This window comes from Protopterus annectens, chromosome 1.part2 (genome assembly GCF_019279795.1).
Source record: "Protopterus annectens isolate FY-2018-M chromosome 1.part2, PAN1.0, whole genome shotgun sequence".
NCBI classification, from domain to species: Eukaryota; Metazoa; Chordata; order Ceratodontiformes; family Protopteridae; genus Protopterus; species Protopterus annectens.
Window position 1 is genome coordinate 315,308,042 of NC_056727.1, and position 19,434 is coordinate 315,327,475.

General features: G+C 43.8%; 1 protein-coding gene across 1 annotated transcript in view; it reads right to left on the reverse strand.

The window, feature by feature from the left end:
* Nucleotides 1–19,434, reverse strand: part of SPTLC3 (serine palmitoyltransferase long chain base subunit 3) — a 1,995,977-nt gene that overhangs the window by 245,425 nt on the left and 1,731,118 nt on the right. The window contains exon 10 of the mRNA XM_044056235.1: nt 15,206–15,341. Coding sequence (XP_043912170.1) covers nt 15,206–15,341 — 136 coding nt within the window. The remainder of the gene's footprint in view (nt 1–15,205; nt 15,342–19,434) is intronic.

Below are 19,434 nucleotides of genomic sequence, written 5' to 3' on the forward strand. Positions count from 1 at the left end.
AAGGCCAGTAAGAAGCAATGAGGATCAGTTTGCATCCCATCTGTTTCACTTTCTGAATAACCTTGGGAATGAGAGAAAAGGGAGGAAAAGCATACAGGAGACCCAGGGGACAATCGTGAACAAGTGCGTCTCTGGGTGACTCCCCCAGAGGGGGGATGAGGGAAAAGTAGCTGCTGCATTTCGCATTGACTGGGCTGGCAAAGAGATCGCAGCAAGGCTGTACCCACCTGTGGAAAATCTGTTCCGCTGTTTCCTGTTTCAGAGACCACTTGTAAGGCATCAGGACAGCCCGTCTGAGCTTGTTGGCTATCACATTGGTCGTCCCTGGAATGTGAGTTGCCACCAGAAAACGCTGGGAAAATATCACCCATTTCCAAACTCGCATGGCCTCTCAACAGAGTAGGTAAGATCTGGTTCCACCGTGTTTGTTGATATACCATACTACCGACATGTTTGTCTGACTGTATTGCAATAGTCCCCAGAGGAAGAAGGTCGTGAAGTGCTTGCAAAGCCAGGAGCACCATCCTCATCTCTAAAATGGTGATATGCAGGTGAGCCTTATGATCTTGCCATGTGCCTTGGACAGCCCTGCCTAGATAATGCCCCCCCCCACCCTATTCGTGAGGCATCTTTGGTCACAGTGGCAATGGGTTGGTGAGGAACAAATGAAGTGCCCATGGTCAGTTGATTGGGTAATGTCCATCAAAGGTGGTCCGTCTTGCAAGAGTCTGCCAGCAGAATGTGATGGGATAATGGAAGGTGCTATAAGGACCATTGGGACGACAGAATCCACTGAAGAATTCTCATGTGTAACCTGGCTAGCAGCACTAACAGTATGGTGGAAGCCATGGTCCCAAGGAGGTGCAGAATAATCTTGGCTTTGACCTTTCGTAAGGGGAGAAGATGCTGAATTTGAAGAAACAGGTTTTGTGCCCTTTAGGCAGGAAGACGAGCCACCATGTTTACTGTGTCTATCTCTTCGCCTATAAAAATCACAGATTGAGAGGCCAATAAGGCAGATTTTTCCCAATTTATAGAGATTCCCAGCTGGACACAAAGCTGAATAGTAGCATCCCTGCTCTGAAGGAGTAGATGCCTGGTGGGGGCGGTCAGGAGCCAGTCATCCAAATACAGAAACACCTGGAATCCTAGACGTCTCAGGTGAGCTGTCACTACTGCCATACATTTGGTGAACACCCTGGGGGCTGTGGTGAGACCAAAGGGCAGAGCACAGAACTGGTAGTGACTGGCTCCCAGTCAGAAGCGTAGACGACTCCTTGACACCCTGTCCATTTTTATGTGGTAGTAGGCATCTTGGAGATCTATTGAGCATATCCAATTGTCTTTCCCTAACAACGGGAGTATAGACTACAGTGTTACCATCCGGAACTTTCTTTACTGATTCGTTCAATCTGCTGAGGTCCAGAATGGGACTCCAGTGGCACTAAAAAGAATCTGGAGTAAGTTCCAGATCCTATTTGGTCTGCTGGGACGGTTTGGATGACTCTTTCTGACAGCAACTTGTTGACCTCCACAGTTGCCTGATCCCTGTGACTGGGTGGAACATCTGGGATCTTCTTAGGAACAAAGGGTGGAAAAGAAAAGGGTATGACATAACCTCTGGTAATAATTCTTTGTACCCACTTGTCTTGAGTGATATTTAGCCAGGCCAGTACACAGACTCTTCATCAGAAGGGGTGACAGTGGGCCAGCCGCACCTCTGTTTAAGGATCTCCAGAATGTCTATGAAGGAGACATAATCAGAGGACGACTTGGGGGACCCTTCCGACTCCTCGAGGTCAGTGTCAGATGTCAATGACTCATCCTGGGAGTCGACATGCTTCCTCTTACAAGTCCTCTACCGTGGGGGCTCCTCAGAAGGACATTCTGGGGAGGTCTCGGAAGAGTGGGGGCCAACAGCCAGTGGCTCCTGAGGCTGGGGGGGGGGGTCTCTGCTGCTGCTGGAGGGAGTAGGAGCTGAGACAGAAGTAGGTGCTATAGGGGGAAGAGTGACGGTACCTCTGGTAGGAGCTGACGATCGGGAAAGCACACTCCTCATCATCTCGAATGCCAACTTCCCAGGCTCCGTGGAGACCGAGGATGCCGTCGACGCCAGATAGACGCAGGGTCCAAACTCACCCTAGCCGACGCGCTGAGAGGAAGATTCGGAACTGAAGAAGTTCGGTTCCAAGCATCCCTGTCGGGGCCAACTGGAGCACTTCGGCCCCTGGATACTATGGACGGCACCGAAAGTGTCGGAGCAGAACTTGGCTCCGAAACAACCACAAGGGGAGCTGGAGCCGAAGGTTCCACCGGTGGTACCAAACACTCCAGCTCCAAAAGACCAGTATGGCTCGGAGGAGGAATGAACACAAAGGGTTGAACAGGCTCGAGTGGCTCCGGAGCAGACTGGGTCAGAGTCAACAACAATTTAGGCAAAGCAGACGACTTCAAAAATATCAGCACTACCCTCTCCACGTCCTCTTCCGATAAACTCCTGGAAGACCTGGATGACATAGTAGGAGATCGAGTTCTCAGAGGTACAGAAGACTACAATAACATGGAGTCCGGTAGAGGGTCTATAGACCGGCTCCGAGAAACAGTCTCAACAGTCTCAGCGGTCGGCTCCGAAATACTTGGAACCGACCCTGCAACAACAATACCCCTCTCAGTCGGCTCTGAGGTCTGTGGAGCTGATGAGACAGTTTTTGAAACTTTACGAGGTGGCTCTGAGACACCAGCTGGTGCCGGGGAGGGCCTCTTAGAAGATTTTGACTTTCCCTTGGTAGAGTTAGAGGATGATGAGGAACTAGACAAATCTTCCTCAAAGGAAGGTTTAAGAAGACCTTTTAGGATGAGCTTGTTCTTCCTTTCCTGCAACACCCTAGGACTAAATGCATGACAAAATAAACAGGTCTCCTGTAAATGGATGGCCCCAACAGTAAACGTAGTTACCGTGACCATCCATTATAGACATTTTTTGAGAGCACTTAATACATTTCTTAAAGCCGGATGGCTTATGATCCTTACTCTCTTTAGACATTCTGCAGTATAGGACACACACACACAGAGAAAGGGAAGGAGGAGGACTAGGTCCTCTAAGTTAAACAGGCCTAGCCCAGGCAAGGAGAGATAGGGTCTTCTAACTGAAACAGTCCCAAAAGTTAGAGAAAGTAAGAAAATATCACACAATCAACAGGAACAGTAATGAGTGAGAATTCACAAATTCAGGCTTAAGTCAAGCACAAAAAGAACATAGATCTGTTAACAATATTAGCAATCCAAATATGCTAACAACAAACTAATTAATTAAGCTAAATAACAAGCAGAAAACTGCCAAAAACTATAACAACACACACAGAATAATAGTGCGCAAAAGGCGCCTACACTAATCCAATCTAGAAAAAAACAGTACATGGGATACCAATAAAGTAAGAAAAAGCCAAAGGCCAAAAATTGCACCAAATGGTGCAAGCAAAGCTAACAACTCTAATAACAACTACAATAACAACTATGCTAACTGATTACTATAAGCAGTAACAGTTTTAACTATATTAAACTATTTTAAACTAAACAGCCAAGAAAATTTAGTAAAAGTGGAAATAAATACAATCGCTTAGCCAGAGCCAAAGAGAAGCACAACCGAACTTGTCGACGTGGCAAACGAGATCTGGGGATTGTACTGGTGCACCATGGGATACCTACCTAGCCACGAGCCAACCAGAAGTCTTCCAGCTTGTAAATAGGCCGATCCCATATGTAAAGAATGAAGGTGAGATAGGACTACAGAACATCTTGAGATTCAAATTAGGCATGGCAGCAATTCAATCGATCTGTGCAGTTGAGATCAAACAGTCCTTCGCACTCCGACGCAGAAAACAGCTAGAAATGTGTACGTGAGCCCTTGAGCTCAATTCCAACAGGCTGCTAGAGCTGACATCATCACGCAAGTGATGACGTCAGCTAAAAATGCGGAAAAATAAAACTTTTTAAAAACACTGGGGAAAATTCGGAAATGAAGGGGTGCCACTCCAGAATCATGGCACCCCATTATTTGGACCCCAAAACTCAGTAAAACCCGAGTAATTCGGGACAGTTGGGAGGTATCGTCTGGATGGGGATCCAACACTCTGGAAGGGAGTTTTAGATGAGGCCAGAGGAAGGGAAAACAAATGTGCTGAGGCCAAAAAGGCACACTAATAATTACCATTGCCTTGCACCTCATGGTTTTCTAAAGGAACCTGGTTATCAGGGGGAAGGCAGGAAAGGCATACAGGAGACCCAGAGGCCAATTATGGTTTGCAGCATCTTTCAGTGACTGCTCCTCAGAATCAGGCAAAGCAGCTGCTGCATTTTTTATGTGGGAGGTGAAAAGATTGCAGCAAGGCTGGCCTCAGTGACTGAAAATCATCATTGCTACTGAATGACTGAGGGACCACTCATGAAGCAGAAGAATAGACTTGCTCACTTTGTCCGCCAGAACATTGGAAATCCCAGGGATATGCACTGCCACCAGAAAGTATTGGGAAGACAATGACCACTGCCACACCCTCATGGCTTCCCAGCATAATGGGTATGAATGGGTTCTCCCTTGCTTGTTGACATGCCAGACCACTACTATGTTGTCTATCTGAATAGGTACCAACTACTACCCCCTTGGGGAGAGAGTCCTGAAAGGCCCGCAAAGCTAGGAGGGCTGTTTCATCTCCAAGATGTTGATGCAAAGTCTGGTCTCTGTTCTCAACCATGTATCTTGAGCCACTTTCCATTCATAATGCCCCCACCCCAGAAGGGAGGCATACATGGTCAAAGTGGTTATAGAGGATGGCCAGGTGTAGGGTCGACCTCATGTGACTATCAGGGTGGTGAAACACCAATGAATATGGCTCCAGCAAAATGATGTACGATGAACTGAGAAATAAAGGGGTCGGTGCAGCACTGACCATTGTACAGATAGTGTCCACTATAGAACTCTCATGTAAAATCTTGCCTTAGGTACTAATGTGAAAGACACAGCCAATGACCCCAGTAACCATAAAATTAGTCTTGCTGGAGCGTTTAAATAAGACAGGACCAGGTGGCACCCTGTAAGTTCTATCATCTGTGATAGTGTCAGCTGGCTTTTGGCTAGATTGATCATAATTCTCAAGTAAGGGGTAAGTGGAGCAAAAAGTCCCTGCACTGGATAAGTAGATCAGTGGTGGATATGAAGAAGATAAGTAGTCTTAAGTAGGAGAATACCTGGAACCCTTACAGCCTGAGATATGCTGCAACAACTGCCTTGCATCTGGTAAACACTCTGGGGGCTGTAGTGAGATTAAAGGCCAGCTCTCTGAATTGAAATAACTGGCTCCCAGCCAGAAATGGAGAAACTGCCTGGTCTGCCTTGCTGTCTGGATATGGTGGTAGGCATTCTGCAGCTCTATCAGGCAAATCCAATAGTCTTTCCTCCGAAGAGGTGGAATGGACTGAACTATGACCAACTGTAGTTTTGTCTGTTTTATAAAATGGTTGAGGTTGCTTAAGTCCAGAATCCACCTGAGAATCCTGGTCTTTTCTGGAAACAAAAAGAAGTCAGAATAGAATCCGGATCCTCTCTAGTCTAGTGGGACCTTTTGGACGACTTGTTTTTCTAGTAGCTTTACATTTCTGCAACTGCCAATTCCCTCTCACTAGATGGAACAGGGAATGTTAAGTTGTCTATCTCGCCTTCGTTCTTGCTGGTTGGGATCAGAGCCGATCCTCGGCTCTGACTCAGCCATCTTCTATACTGGCTCAAGGCTACCCCTTATCCCATGATGCTTAGCACTAGCTACCCAGATCTCATTTGCCGCTTCAGCTGCGAGGTGTCATTTTTCTGGCTCAGGCTTGTATAAAGTTTCTTTATAGAACTTCTTTACCAGAAATAGTCTTTTTCCTAGGGATTTTTTGTTAGTTGTTAGTCATATATTTGTTGTGTTAGTACGTGTGTATTTGTAGATTCCTTCCCATCCCTTTAGAACTCGTTTAATTTAGAGAGTTTTCCCTCTCCCTCCCCTTTCCCCTTATTCCTGTCAGGTTAGCCGTTTAAGTTAGAGGCTTTCCTTCTATCTTCTTTATAGGCTAGCCGTTTGAGTTAAGAGGCTTTCCTATTTAAAAAAAAAAAAAAAACTTTAGCTTTAGTCTGTACTGTACTGTGTTTTTCTCCTTAATTTAATTTTGTTTGGTAGCTATTGTTGTATTTTTCCTGTTACTGGATGTCCAAAGAATCCAAGGTGTCTGGGTTCAAGAAGTGTGACTCATGCTGTCAGAAAATGTCGCTGACAGATGGGCACAGTTCTTGCGTCTATTGTTTAGGCGCTGTGCACCTGCAGGACTCTTGTTCTATCTGCCATGCATTTAGTCCAAGAGTTCTGCAGGAGCGTAAGAATAAGCTAATTCTTAGGGGCCTTTTAAAGTCCCAGGATTCACCGGCCAAGACTCAGCCTGTGAAATCCCCTAAATCTACCAAATCGTCGGCTCCAAGTTCGGAGCTGTCTTTGGTTCAGTCTTTACCTGCTACTTCGGTTCCGGCTGGAACCGATAAGACTATCTCCCCATCGGCACCATCAGAAACTTCGAGCCACAAGAGGCTGAGGTCCCCTTCTATGGAATCGATACATTCGGCTCCTCAGTCTCCCCTGCTGCAAAGTGAGTGCAGTTACAGATCATCTCACTCCTCTTGATCCTCTAGGCTCTCGGATCACGACGTGGAGAGAGTGGTCAGTAGGTAACTAAAGTTGCAGGCACTTTCCAAAATATTGTCCAGCCCTCCTCAACAGCTGTCAGCTCCGTCCAATTCTATTGATGTTTCTCCTTCGACTCCATTGAGCTCGGAGCCGGAGTTCGTTGGGGTTCGAGTAGTGGAACCATCGGCACCGATAATTTTATCTCCTTCGGTTCCGTCGTCGGCTCCGATTCCCTTGATGGTGCCGTCCGATGAGGGACCTGGGCACCAGGGCTCTCTCGTCAGCTCCAAGGGGGCGAGTGGCATCAGACCCTTGTCCGACCCCGTTCTCCCTCTCGGATCTTCGGTGCAGGTGAGCTCAGCTCCTACATCGGCCTTGGAGCCGTCTCCCTCGGTGCGGAGAAGGATTCCGATTTCCTCGGAACCGGAGCCTTCTCTGCATCGTGGCAGGGATGCCTTCGATGTCATGGGGAGTGTGCTGGCTACTGAGTCAGCTCCACTATCGGCCCCACTGGCTCCATCCCCTGTAGCGCCTGTGCCAACCTCTGCTCCTCCTCCAGACCCCAAGCATGGGGAACCGGCACTCCAGGGCACCCCACTGGGTGTTTCCTCTACTTCCGAGGCCTCCCCTGAACATTCACAGGAGCCCCCTCATAAGAAGAATTGCAAGAGGAAGCACATTGACTCCCCTGAGTCTGTCACTTCGGATACAGACTTAGATGATTCAGAAGGGTCCCCGAGATCCCCCTCTGAAGATGTTTCCTTTTCGGACATCCTCGAAATGCTTAAGCAGAGTGGGAACTGGAATCCCCTAACCCCTACTGAGGATGAGTCTGTGTTCCTGGATGTGTTCGGTTCTCGACCTTCCACCTCCTGGGTTTCTCCGCCTTTCAATCCACTTATGTCCGTGGTGGCTCGAAAGGCTTGGTCAGCCCCGGATACAGTGGAACCAACTCCGAGGAGACCTGGCAAATTCATCACAGCACCCCATGATAAGCAGTTCCTTACCAAAGGGGTTCCTGTTGATGCCATGGTGGTAGCAGCAGCCACCAAAAAAGAGTTAGCGGAAACCTCTTCCTCTGTCCATCTTCGTAACAGAGTCTAGGACCATGGACAGATATGGGAAACGAATGTTTGCTTCAGTGACCTTTTCTATGAGGTCACTGAACTACTTATGCCATTTTACCCAGCTTCAGAGGGATCTCCTTAAAGAGCTCGAAGATACCTTCAAGATCCATCAGCTGAGGGGGCTAAAGTGGCTTCTCAGCTGGCGACCCTTAATTCTGTAGTCAACTCCTCCATGAGGCTCATCTCTTATGCAGCTGATGGTGCGAGTAGAGCCACAGGTACGAGAGTGGCCCTTAGGAGACATGCATGGATGTGGCTGTGTAACTTTGCGTAACCCTTTAGAGCGTCATTCACCAACACCCTCTTTGATGGTTCCTTTCTTTTTGGACCACAGGTGAAAGACACTTTGGCTAGGTGTGAGCAAGAAGGCAAGACTCTCTCTGTCGTGGGAGTCTGTTTTTCCACTCCTTCCAGACCATACTCCAAGGGTCAGAAGAGTGGTAAAGTGTGGTTCCGAAAATCCCAGGGAGCCTTGCCTGACACACGTAGTGATTTTTCCTCCAGGGGCAGAGGGGGAAATAACAGCAATAGACGCCACCCTCGTGGCAGAGGGGGTCTGCAGAACCATGGCAACAGGGAATCCTTCTCTGAGAAGCCCTTTCAGCATCCCTGAAGGGTTGCCCGGCTGCCTGCCTCTGGAGGCAGTCGGGGGAAGACTTTCACTGTACCCAAAAGCCTGGCTAAATTTAACACAAGACAGATGGGTACAGTCAATTATATCCTGAGGTTACAAAATTCCCTTCTCTCAACCCCCCTTACCATCGAGCAAATCTCTTCAGGATGTTCTACCCAATCTGAGGGACCAAGCAGTCATAGAAGTTTCAAGACTGCTAGAAAAAAAAGAGTCATCCAGGAAGTCCCGGCAGACCAACATGGATCCGGAACTTACTCAAGGTTCTTTTTGGTACCAAAAAAAGACAGGGGACTGGAGACCAATTCTGTATCTCAGCAGACTAAACAAGTCTGTTCAAAGAACAAAGTTTCAGATGGTCACGCTACAGTCCATTCTACCCTTTCTGGGTCAGGACAACTGGATGTGCTCCATAGATCTTCAGGATGTGTACTACCACATCAAAATGGACAGGCGCTCCAGGAGATTCCTTCACTTCCGGCTGGGAGCCAGTCATTACCAGTTCAGAGCTCTGCCCTTTGGTCTCACCACAGCTCCCAGGGTGTTCACCAAATGTATGGCAGTGGTCACGGATCACCTGAGACATCGAGGATTCCAGGTGTTTCCTTAGCTAGATGACTGGCTCCTCACTGCTACTACCAGGCATCAACTTCTTCAAGCCAGGGACTACACAATCACAATCTGCTTGCAGTTAGGCATTACAATAAACTTCGAAAAATCTGCCTTGTTGCCCTGTCAATCAATCACCTACATAGGTGCAGACTTGGAAACAAGGAACATGTCCGCAAGGCTACCGCCAGAAAGGGTGTCTACAATTCGTCAGCAAGTACAAATTCTGATGCAGAGCAAAAGAATCCAAGTCAGGTTCATTCTTCAAACTCTGGGTTCCATGGCAGCAGCCATTCTTCTAATCCCACTGGCCCGCTTTCACATGAGTATCCTTCAGTGGCTTCTGTTCACACAGTGGTCTTTCCAACAGCTGCCCATGTCTCACACGATCATGATTACAGAAGCATGCAAAAGGCAGCTTTCCTGGTGGATGGTCTCCCCACTAGTGACTCAAGGCATACCTTTCATTCAGCCCCCTCCAGTAACCACAGTGACCACAGACGCCTCCCTGATAGGGTGGGTGGGCATTATCAGGGCAGGACAGTCCAAGGCACTTGGCAGCCTCACGAGTACCACCTGCATATAAACATCCTAGAAATGAGAGCCATGCTCCTAGCGTTGCAAGCTCTTCAAGACTCTCTCCCTTCTGGGACTATTGCAATTCAAACGGACAACATGTCAGTGGTGTGGTACATCAACAAGCAGGGTGGAACCAAGTCCTACCTCCTATGTCGAGAAGCACTCAGACTCTGGCAGTGGGCTATTTCTTCCCAACGATTTCTGATTGAGACGCACATCCCTGGGAGGTCCAACGTCATAGCGGACAGGCTCAGCAGAGCTATTCTCATGCCTCACAAGTGGACTCTGAATCAGGTAGTTGCGGATCTGATCTTCCGCAAATGGGGACAGCCTTGCTGCGATCTTTTTGCCACCCCCTTCAACATGAAATGCAGCAACAACTTCTCCCTTCTTCCACTTCCAGGTCACACACCCAGAGATGCTCTAGTCCACGAATGGCCTCAGGGACTTCTTTATGCCTTTCCTCCATTTCCCCTGATACCGAAACTCATACAGAAAGCAATATCGTTGGGTTGCAAAATGATCCTCATTGCCCCCTACTGGCCTCGACAGATATGGTTTCCATTCCTGCACCATTATCTTCTCGATCAGCCCTGGACTCTGGATCCGATTCCAGACCTACTGATTCATCAATCAGGTGGGCTGCATCAATCCCTCCAAACACTCCAGCTCACAGCTTGGTTGCTCCACTTCCAACCTTAGCCAGGCTTCCCAGCATTTCCCCGGCCGTGCGTGAGATTATTGTCTCCTCTCACAAGTCCACAACTAGAAAGACTTATGCTAACAAATGGAAACATTTTTCTTGTTGGGCAGAGGATAGGAACGTAGATCCTTTTTCAGCCCCAGTCCACAAAATTTTGGAGTTCCTGGCACAGCTTTTTCATTCTGGGTCCGCTTCTGCTAAAATAAGGGTTCAATTGGCGGCCATTTCTAACTTTCATGTTGGGTTGTCTAATTCAAACATTATGTCTCATAAGCTCTGTAAAGCCTTTTTAAGAGGGACTACTCTCCTTAGACCTCCAGTGAGAGATCCCCCTCCTCCTTGGTACCTTAATTTGGTACTAACCTCCTTAATTATGCCCCCCTTTGAACCTGCAGCATCCTGCTCCATTAAGTTTCTATCTTGGAAAACACTTTTTCTGGTAGCTATTACTTCAGCCAGATGCGTCTCTGAACTTCAGGCACTATATGTTCGTCCTCCATACTTGGTTTTTCATAAGGACAGGGTTGCTCTGAGGACTAATCCCTCGTTCCTTCCGAAAGTCTGCTCAGAAAACAATTTAAATCAATCTATAGACCTTCCTGTGTTTTTCCCTAACCACACCAACAAGGCAGAATACAAATTACACCAATTGGACGTTCATAGACAATTGCGTTTCTACTTGCATAGGACTAAGGATATAAGGAAGTCGGACCAACTATTCCTTTCCTACGCCCTAGGCAAACAAGGTCTCCCAGTTTCCAAAGTGACCTTATCCAGGTGGTTGTCTCACATTATTAATTTCATTTATCAATTGAGAAACAAAGAGTTGCCTATCAAACCAAAAGGTCATTCTACTAGGGCATTGGCCACCTCTGTAGCCTTCCAATCTAGGTTGCCCATGGATTCTATCTGTGCAGCTGCTACGTGGGCAAATCCTCATACCTTTAATTCTCATTACAAGCTAGATATGGTCTCCAGGAGCAGAGCTGACTTTGGTTCCACTGTTCTGAAGAGTCTGTTCCAATGAGCCAGCCAGAATTGCAGGTGCTAGGGACGCTGTCCCAACCAGCAAGAACGAAGGCGAGATAGACAACTTAACAAAGAAGTTATGTACCTACCATAACGTTCCATGCTAGTTGTCTTCATCTCGCCTTCTTTCTTGTGTCCCACCCTCCGTCCCCCTGTCCTATTGGAACGAGAGGAGTTTTGGTTTCACTGGCTGAGTTTTCTCTGGTTTGTTTCCTCTACTGACTGAGAGAGTACAACAGGTTTGCTCAACCTGTTTGTTTGGACAGGTTGATTCTCTGGCTATGTCTGGGGTTAGCTATTACAAACGAGATCTGGGTAGCTAGCGCTAGGCATCATGGGATAAGGGGTAGCCTCAAGCCAGTAAACAGCTCTCGAGCTATAGAAGATGGCTATAGAAGATGGCCGAGACGGAGCCGAGGAAAGGCTCCAATCCCAACCAGCAAGAAAGAAGGAGAGATGAAGACAACTAACATGGAACGTTATGGTAGGTACATAACTTATTTTTCTCTTTTTCTTCTTTGGAGGGAAAGCAAAAGGAATAATATCATTATTATTATAATAATCACTCTGGTGATTATATTCTGCACCCATGAATCTTGAGTGATGGCCAGGCAGGTATGAAGGTGCAGGGATAAGCCCCCACTGCCTCCAGAGTGAGGCAGTCTGCAACACTTCAGGAGTGCTGAAAGGGTTTCTCGAAACCCTTAATCCTGTGGGCCACCTGTACCCTGGAGTGGCAGTGATTAAAGTTATTCCCCGTTCTGCTCCGGTAGTATTGGGGGTCTAGCAGCAGAAGTGCCCTGGCCAAAACCTTGGGACTTTCTACACCACAGCTTCTTTCCATTTTGGTTCTGGGAAATAGTTCTTTGGAGGGGTGGAAAAATGTATGCCTATGGCAGAAAAGATCTTGGCCTCCTCTTCACTTCTGGTAAGCATATCTTTACCTTAGGAACAAAATATGTTGAAATATCAAAGGGGAAATTAATGAAGGATTTCTTGAAGCTTTCTGTGAAACTGCAAAGGTGTATCTAGGCATAATGATGAATAGTAATGCTGGGGTCTGCCACCCATGCCATGTCATCAGCTGCTTTGGAGAGCAGATGCATGGACATCTTAGCCATAGACTGATTTTTCAATGTCAGCAGCCAGATTACTCAAGAGAAATTTGGACAGTTATTTAGTCATATCCCTCCAAAAACATCCCATGCGGGTCAGATAATTCAGCATACAAAGTGCAAACATTGCTGAAGCATAAGCCAATTTCCAAATCTATCCAGCATCATTGAGTCTCTATTAGAGTGATGAACAGATATGCTCTATTCTGAGAACTCCCTTCTGGTGGCTGCCATAACCACCATGGCCTTTTCTATGGCCCTCCCTATGGTAGCTGCTGGGGAAGAGTTGGAATTGGAGTGGGAACTTACCAGGAGTGCAAACTCATGGGTTAGAGATTGTCCCTTTCAAACAGAACGAGTAGAAACAGCTACAGAATCCAAGGGGAGTCGGGACAGAGTGGAGTGGTATTGAGAAACCTCCTCTCTAGACATGAAGAGGACCATCTCAAAAGTGGAAGCTGAGATTGGAGCCAAAGTTGCACCCCTTTGACCTAAGCAGACTAAAGAAGGAACATCTCCAGCACTAATATAACTTGACTCCAAGGCAGACATCGGCACTGGGCTGTCCAGAGCCAAACCACCTAACAGTAGGGACGGCCCAAAAATCTTGGAGTCAGTGAAGAACCCCAAGCCTCACACCTGACACTTCAGCTCCAATGCCCATTTTGATCAGACATAGCAGGAGTTGAAAGGGTGAGGGGAAACAATCTGAGTCAAAGAAAAAAGTGATGTCTGCTCTGACATGGGTGCCTTGTGGTGGTCACTCTGTAGTGTAGGCACTGTCTCCAAAGGTCCTACCAGTAAAGGAGAGATTTTGGCTGGGATTGTAGGGACCATACCTAGAAGCACTGATGGAATCTGTACAAGGAGAATCTGAGTCTGGAGAAACTTCTGCATCATCCTGTAGACATAGACTTCCTAGATGCTCCTCCACAATCAGAAGGTTCCGAAAGAAGATGCCACAGAAGGTGATCTGGATGAGCAGTGTGGCCTATCCTGTGGACAGAAGCAGCAAGGTGGAGTTGGAGAATGAATCCAAAACACCTGCTCCATAGATGGATCTGAATGCATTGTTGTCTTCAGAGCCAGGCCATACAGGCCTGATAGATCTGAAGACCTTCTTTCAGACTTCTTTTGTTTTTTTTTTCTCAGTTTCATTTTCTTTACTTCTCTCTTTCTCGTTTTCTTTGCTGGCTCTCATCGTCTTTGACTTTTTAGAGGAAGGAGATGAAACCTCAAACACTGAAGTTGCTAAAACTCCTGCTTGGGTAGGGAGGAGGCCCTTAAGAACCAGCTTGTTTCATTGGTTGGCAAGAGCTCTGGCCCCAAAAAGGCACAGGTCTTGCACTCTACATCTAAGTGGACTATCCCTAAGCAATACAAACAGAATCACAAGCAACTACCAACAGTAAAAAGACACAGAACTGTAACAACCAAAATAATAAAGAGCAGTTAACTGCACTAAATATCCAAGAGACAAATTATCTAGCAGTACTATCAACACTAATGCACAAAAAAAAGCTACAGCAAAGCAAGAACTTTTTTTGTGTGTGGAAGAGGGAAGGCAAGAAAATCCTCCCAAAACATCTACCTAAAAAAGACAACTACCAACAAAGTTAAAGCAGTAAATATATAGATATAAGATCTGAATAACAAACTGATAAAAAATGTGAGGAAAGAGTACAGAAAAAGATACTAATCTGACACTATGCTCAGAGCCCTTGAACATGAGTCTTGATTAATCAAGTGCCAAATGAGATCAGAGGTAATCAAGGGACTAGAGGGAATTATGGATAGGGGAGGAGCCAGAACTCTGGATCCAAGTTGTTGAAAAAATACTGAGGTTGGATCCGTTCGGATCTGATAATTCATTTGTTGAGCTGGATGGAAATAACAACATTGGATCATGTACTACAGCTTTTGTTTTACAAGTATTAATGTACTCTTGCAATAAAATTTACATTGGGATTTCTAACAGAATGTTAAAAATGTAAGATCTGTGAATACCTTTAGGGCATTTCTCATAAGTGAACTGATAGATCAGTTACTAGTCACTTTTAGAAAATGTTATGAGAGTGCAGTAGAACATTTTAGATCTATAAGCCAGAAGCATGTAAGAGAATGAGGGTAGGGTAATACAATCTTTATTAACAAAGAAGGAAGTTTATTGGGTTTATCCACTGAACAGTTTTAAAGCAGCGGGTTTCAGTGAAGCACTAGATATTAAACTATGTTTAGTATATTAATGTTTTTAAATATGTATGTTAGACACTTCTATATTGGCATCCGAAAGAAATTATGTGATTACTTGATTAAAAATTGAATTGCACATGGTTTCTACAAAAGGTCACTGGAAGGATGGAAATGTTCAGATATTTCCTCTTAGAAGGGACTGTGCTTCCAATGCAATAAGGTGCCTTTGTTTTTTTGTTCGTGTTTGAATAACTTTCACACTTATAAGTTTGAGTTGCATTCTGTATGTTTTTTTTTTTTTTTAATTGGCTGCTTCATAGTTTGGTGCCTTGTAACTTCAGAAGAACATATTTAACATTCGGCTTGCGCCATTTTTTGGAGTTTATTATTTCACCATTATGTCAACAGTCAAATGTGTCATCATTCATTAAGTAGTTGCTGGTATTAAACATTGCGCTACCTGAGAAGTTGTAAGTTTGACAAAAAAGAAAAATGAACAATAATACACCTACCCTGTTTTAGCAGGCATAAATAAAAGCAATGGCACAACCGGAGAATCTTCATGGCCATATATAATAAACCCCATCTGATGTAACCGCTCTCTGAAATACCTTGTGTTTGCAGCTAGCCTGTGAACTCTCTGACGACCTACAATGAAAACACATGGATTACCAAATAATGAATACAGTGCTTTTGAAAAAGGATGGTAATGTCAAACTACATGTCAAACAGACAAATTACATTATGTGAGTCAGACATCCAGTGAATACAGCACAATACTACAAGTCACTTGCATGTAACATTTACCACATTGAAATTAACTTTACATTTAAAGGTTAAAGAAATTAAGCTTGATGCAGAATGTAAGGTTTCAAGTGCTTTTAAGCTATAAACATGTTTAATTTTGCATAAGCAGTTTATCTCTAAACTGTATTACATTTATATTATTTTTCTTTCTTTACATATTACTCTTTTTTCTTCATATCAGCTTCATAATTACGCCCTGGGAAAAGATTGATAACTGTGAAGCTATTTAATTAACCATTCAATAAAAAGTAATCCTTAAAGTGGATTTCACAGTTATAAACACAACTTTTAACTTTTAGAGGATATGTACATAATGAAATTTAAGTACAGTTGCTTAAATTACTGCTATAACAGCAGTTCTATACTTCATGGGAGGTCGTGTGCATAAAATTAAAACAAGTGTGAATGACAGAATAAAAATAAAAAAAAAAAAAAGGATTCAAGTTAAAATCCCAAAATGACTTCTTAGTGAGAGGCTGCACAACCATGAGACATGAATATGCAGTTTCACCAAAGTGGGTTCAACCTCCAAGTAAATAATTAAGCAGCAAGAGTAGGGGGTGGGAGAGTTGGGGGGCATGATGGTGCTAAAGAACATTTCAGTTGTGGTAGTTACGAATGCTGTGATTTTATGTTGGCAAAATGGGAAAGAAACTTCAGCAAAGTGTACAAATCATGTATATGCTATGAAAAGTAGAGATAATTACAATTCATTATACAAACATTCCACTTAATGTACACATTTTAAGAAATCTGTGTTTTGTGTTAAGGAGAATGTGAGAAGTTCTGAAAGAGGAGATGCTGAGTTATTGCTTAGCATGAGGGAACTTTTTGGCAGCTTTTGCTAGCAACCAACTTCCTCCTGGCTTGAATGAGTTTATTAGGATTAAGACAGAACTGAAAAATAGGAGACCAATGGAGTATTATCTTCATCTATTGTGGTGAATGTTCTCTAATGTAGTGGTTAACAAATTAGCTTTGTAAGCAAAAGGTCTGATGTTTAATTCCTGCTAACTTGAACACTATTTTAGTTTGTGAATTTTTCCAAGACATATTTTAATACATTAAACTATATGAAGGGAAGTACTTGTGAGGTGAAATGAGTGGTGACTGGTATAAAATAAAACACGTGACTTACAACAAACTTTACTTAAACTTGGTTGTGTTTTAACATGTTTATTAGACTGGCCAAGTCCAATGGGAGAGAAAGTACAAAAGCACTAACTAATAAACCATCTTTTTTGGAGTAACCTGATGTGGTTGCCTGTTTGGTTATTATTTCTCTTATATATGTATGTATATATATATATATATATATATATATATATATATATATATATATATATATATATATATATATATATATATATATATATATATACACACACACACACACATACATACATACACACATATATATATATATACACACACACACACACACACACACACACGTCTGTGTGTGTGTGTGTGTGTGTGTGTGTATATGTGCATATGACTGTCATACATGATCAAAAAACACATTTTCAAATGTCAAATGATTGAAGAGAAATGGTCAAACATCAGCTGATTAAAATGACACACAAAAAAGTAAAAATATATATTTTGGGGGCAAACCCCACTGCATCCCCCACACCCCACGATGATTATATATCATCTCTGAGATTGCCATGCAGTGGGGAAAGGGTAAGGTCCCCAATCCCCCTATACCACAATCTTGCACTAAGAAATGATGGCAATTTTCAATGAAATGCCGGTTTAATTGATTGTGCTGGCATTACAAATATTCAATATTCAAATTTCCAAATTTTCAACCAGATGTCTGTTTCCCATGTATATACTCTCACACACACACACACACACACACACACACACACACACACACACACACACACACACACCAGCCATTCACACACTAAGCCTACAGACATACTACTTAGCTCCTTCAGCTATCTATGCAGTATAAGGTGACTCAGATACACCCTGCACAAATTCCCATCACTGAAAGGTATAGATATGCACCACAAGAATGTAGCATATATGTAATGCCTTTTGATCCCAACCATGGCCCACATTTGCATAGTCTGGGTGTCTAGGAACGACAAACTACTCAAGCATTGTTAATTAGGTAGTGCACTAGGAAGGTCATTTACATAAACTTCTCCTAAACAGTACCACATTTTAGTGTGGATCTCCGTCCACATTTTAGTGTGGATCTCCAAACACTGGTACTGAGAGTGAACACAGGTGGTGGTGGGGGGTGTCTATGAATTGGAAAGGTCTTGTAAATTATGCAAGACAGCCTGCACTCATCTTGCATACTTTGCAAGGAAAGATGAATGCCCTCAAAAAACGCAAACATATCACAACTATCTTATCCAATACTTTTTCTTCTTTATTTCCACCTTCATATATAATAAAGTATCTCATTTACATTAATATCCACTGAACAGCTTTATTTTTTTACTGTACTTTCAAAAGTTATCCAACTTACATTCTTTAAAAATGTAGTGTTGCTACCTTGTCGCTATATCCCTTATTAAACATAACCTTTGTTCTTTCACTGCCTGCTACTCCCTTTCAACTTTTAACAGCCAACTGCTTTACTGCCCTTCCTTGTTTTTTCTTCTTCACACATTTCTTCAACATATTAACACTACTCATGCTTTGTTCTCATTCTGTTAATATATTATCTTATTCTCTATCTGCCCCATTAACATTAACTCTTTTCCAATGTTTCTTTTTGTTAAAAAAGGACTTCCTTATTCTTGTCTTCTTTTTAAAAATATGGTGCAGTGGTGCAGTGGCTAATGCTGTCACCTCACAGCAAGAGGTTCACTGGTTCAATTGTTGGCTGGGGTGCCTTCTGTGTGAAGTCTGCATGTCCTCCCTGCATTCAACTGGGTTTCCTTCGGGTACTCCGTTTTCCATGCACATTCCAAAGATATGCACCTGGAGTATTCCTCCTTGGGCTTCCAATGAAAATAGGCTCTATCCTAGTCAGACTTTCCTAGTCAACAAATGTTAAATAAATAAATAAATGTTTCATTACTATTTCTTTTGTCTCACTTGTATTTATTTTTTATATCTCCCTTTCCTTTTTTTAAAATCAAGACACTTCTATTCTCTAATACTTTTTTTATATTTATTTTGTAATATTTTACATTCTTCATTTTTCCTTTCTAATAATTTCTTTCTCCACCTACAAAAAAATTAGATCTATATTTCTTCTTAAAAGCTACCTACCATTTTATCTATCATGTTGTGTAAAAGTCCCTCACACCTACATGAATTTCACATAAGTTTTATAATACCTGCTTCATTTCTTTTGTCTCATCTGTATTCCCAATTAGCCTTGTTAATCCTTTTCTTAATGACATTACTATTATTAGCTATAATGCACCACATGGTACAGTGATCAAAAAATCCAGCCATATACTTTCTTCCGTGTATTTCTCATGAGTCTTCCACAAGGGCCCATGTCCCAGGCATGCAAAGAGCACTGTCTCAAAGCCAGGGACTTGTGTGTCTTGCAAAAGCCATAGGCTGCTGTTCACTCTCAAACTTGAATATAAGTTCAGGCAAAATGGGGCAGTTATGTGGAGAGAGTGGAGCTGCTTTATCTTGCCCTGAACACATTAATCAAGTTTCAGCAAAGTCAGTGCAGCAGCAATGGGGAGTTTTAAGTCGGGGAGTATGAGGGGAGTTTTAAGTCTAGTAGCAAGAGGGGAGTTTAAGGTTTGTGAAGGGAGTTTTAAAGTTATGGTAAGGGACAGGCAGGGGAGGTTTTGGTTTAAGAAGTGGTGGAGGAGTTTAGGAAGTGATCGTTGACTTTACTGTTAGGGAGGAGATGGGGCAATGTTTTAAGTTTAGGGAGCGAGAATGGGGTTTTAAGGTTACAGAAGTAATCAGGGATTTTAAGTTTAGGGGGTGG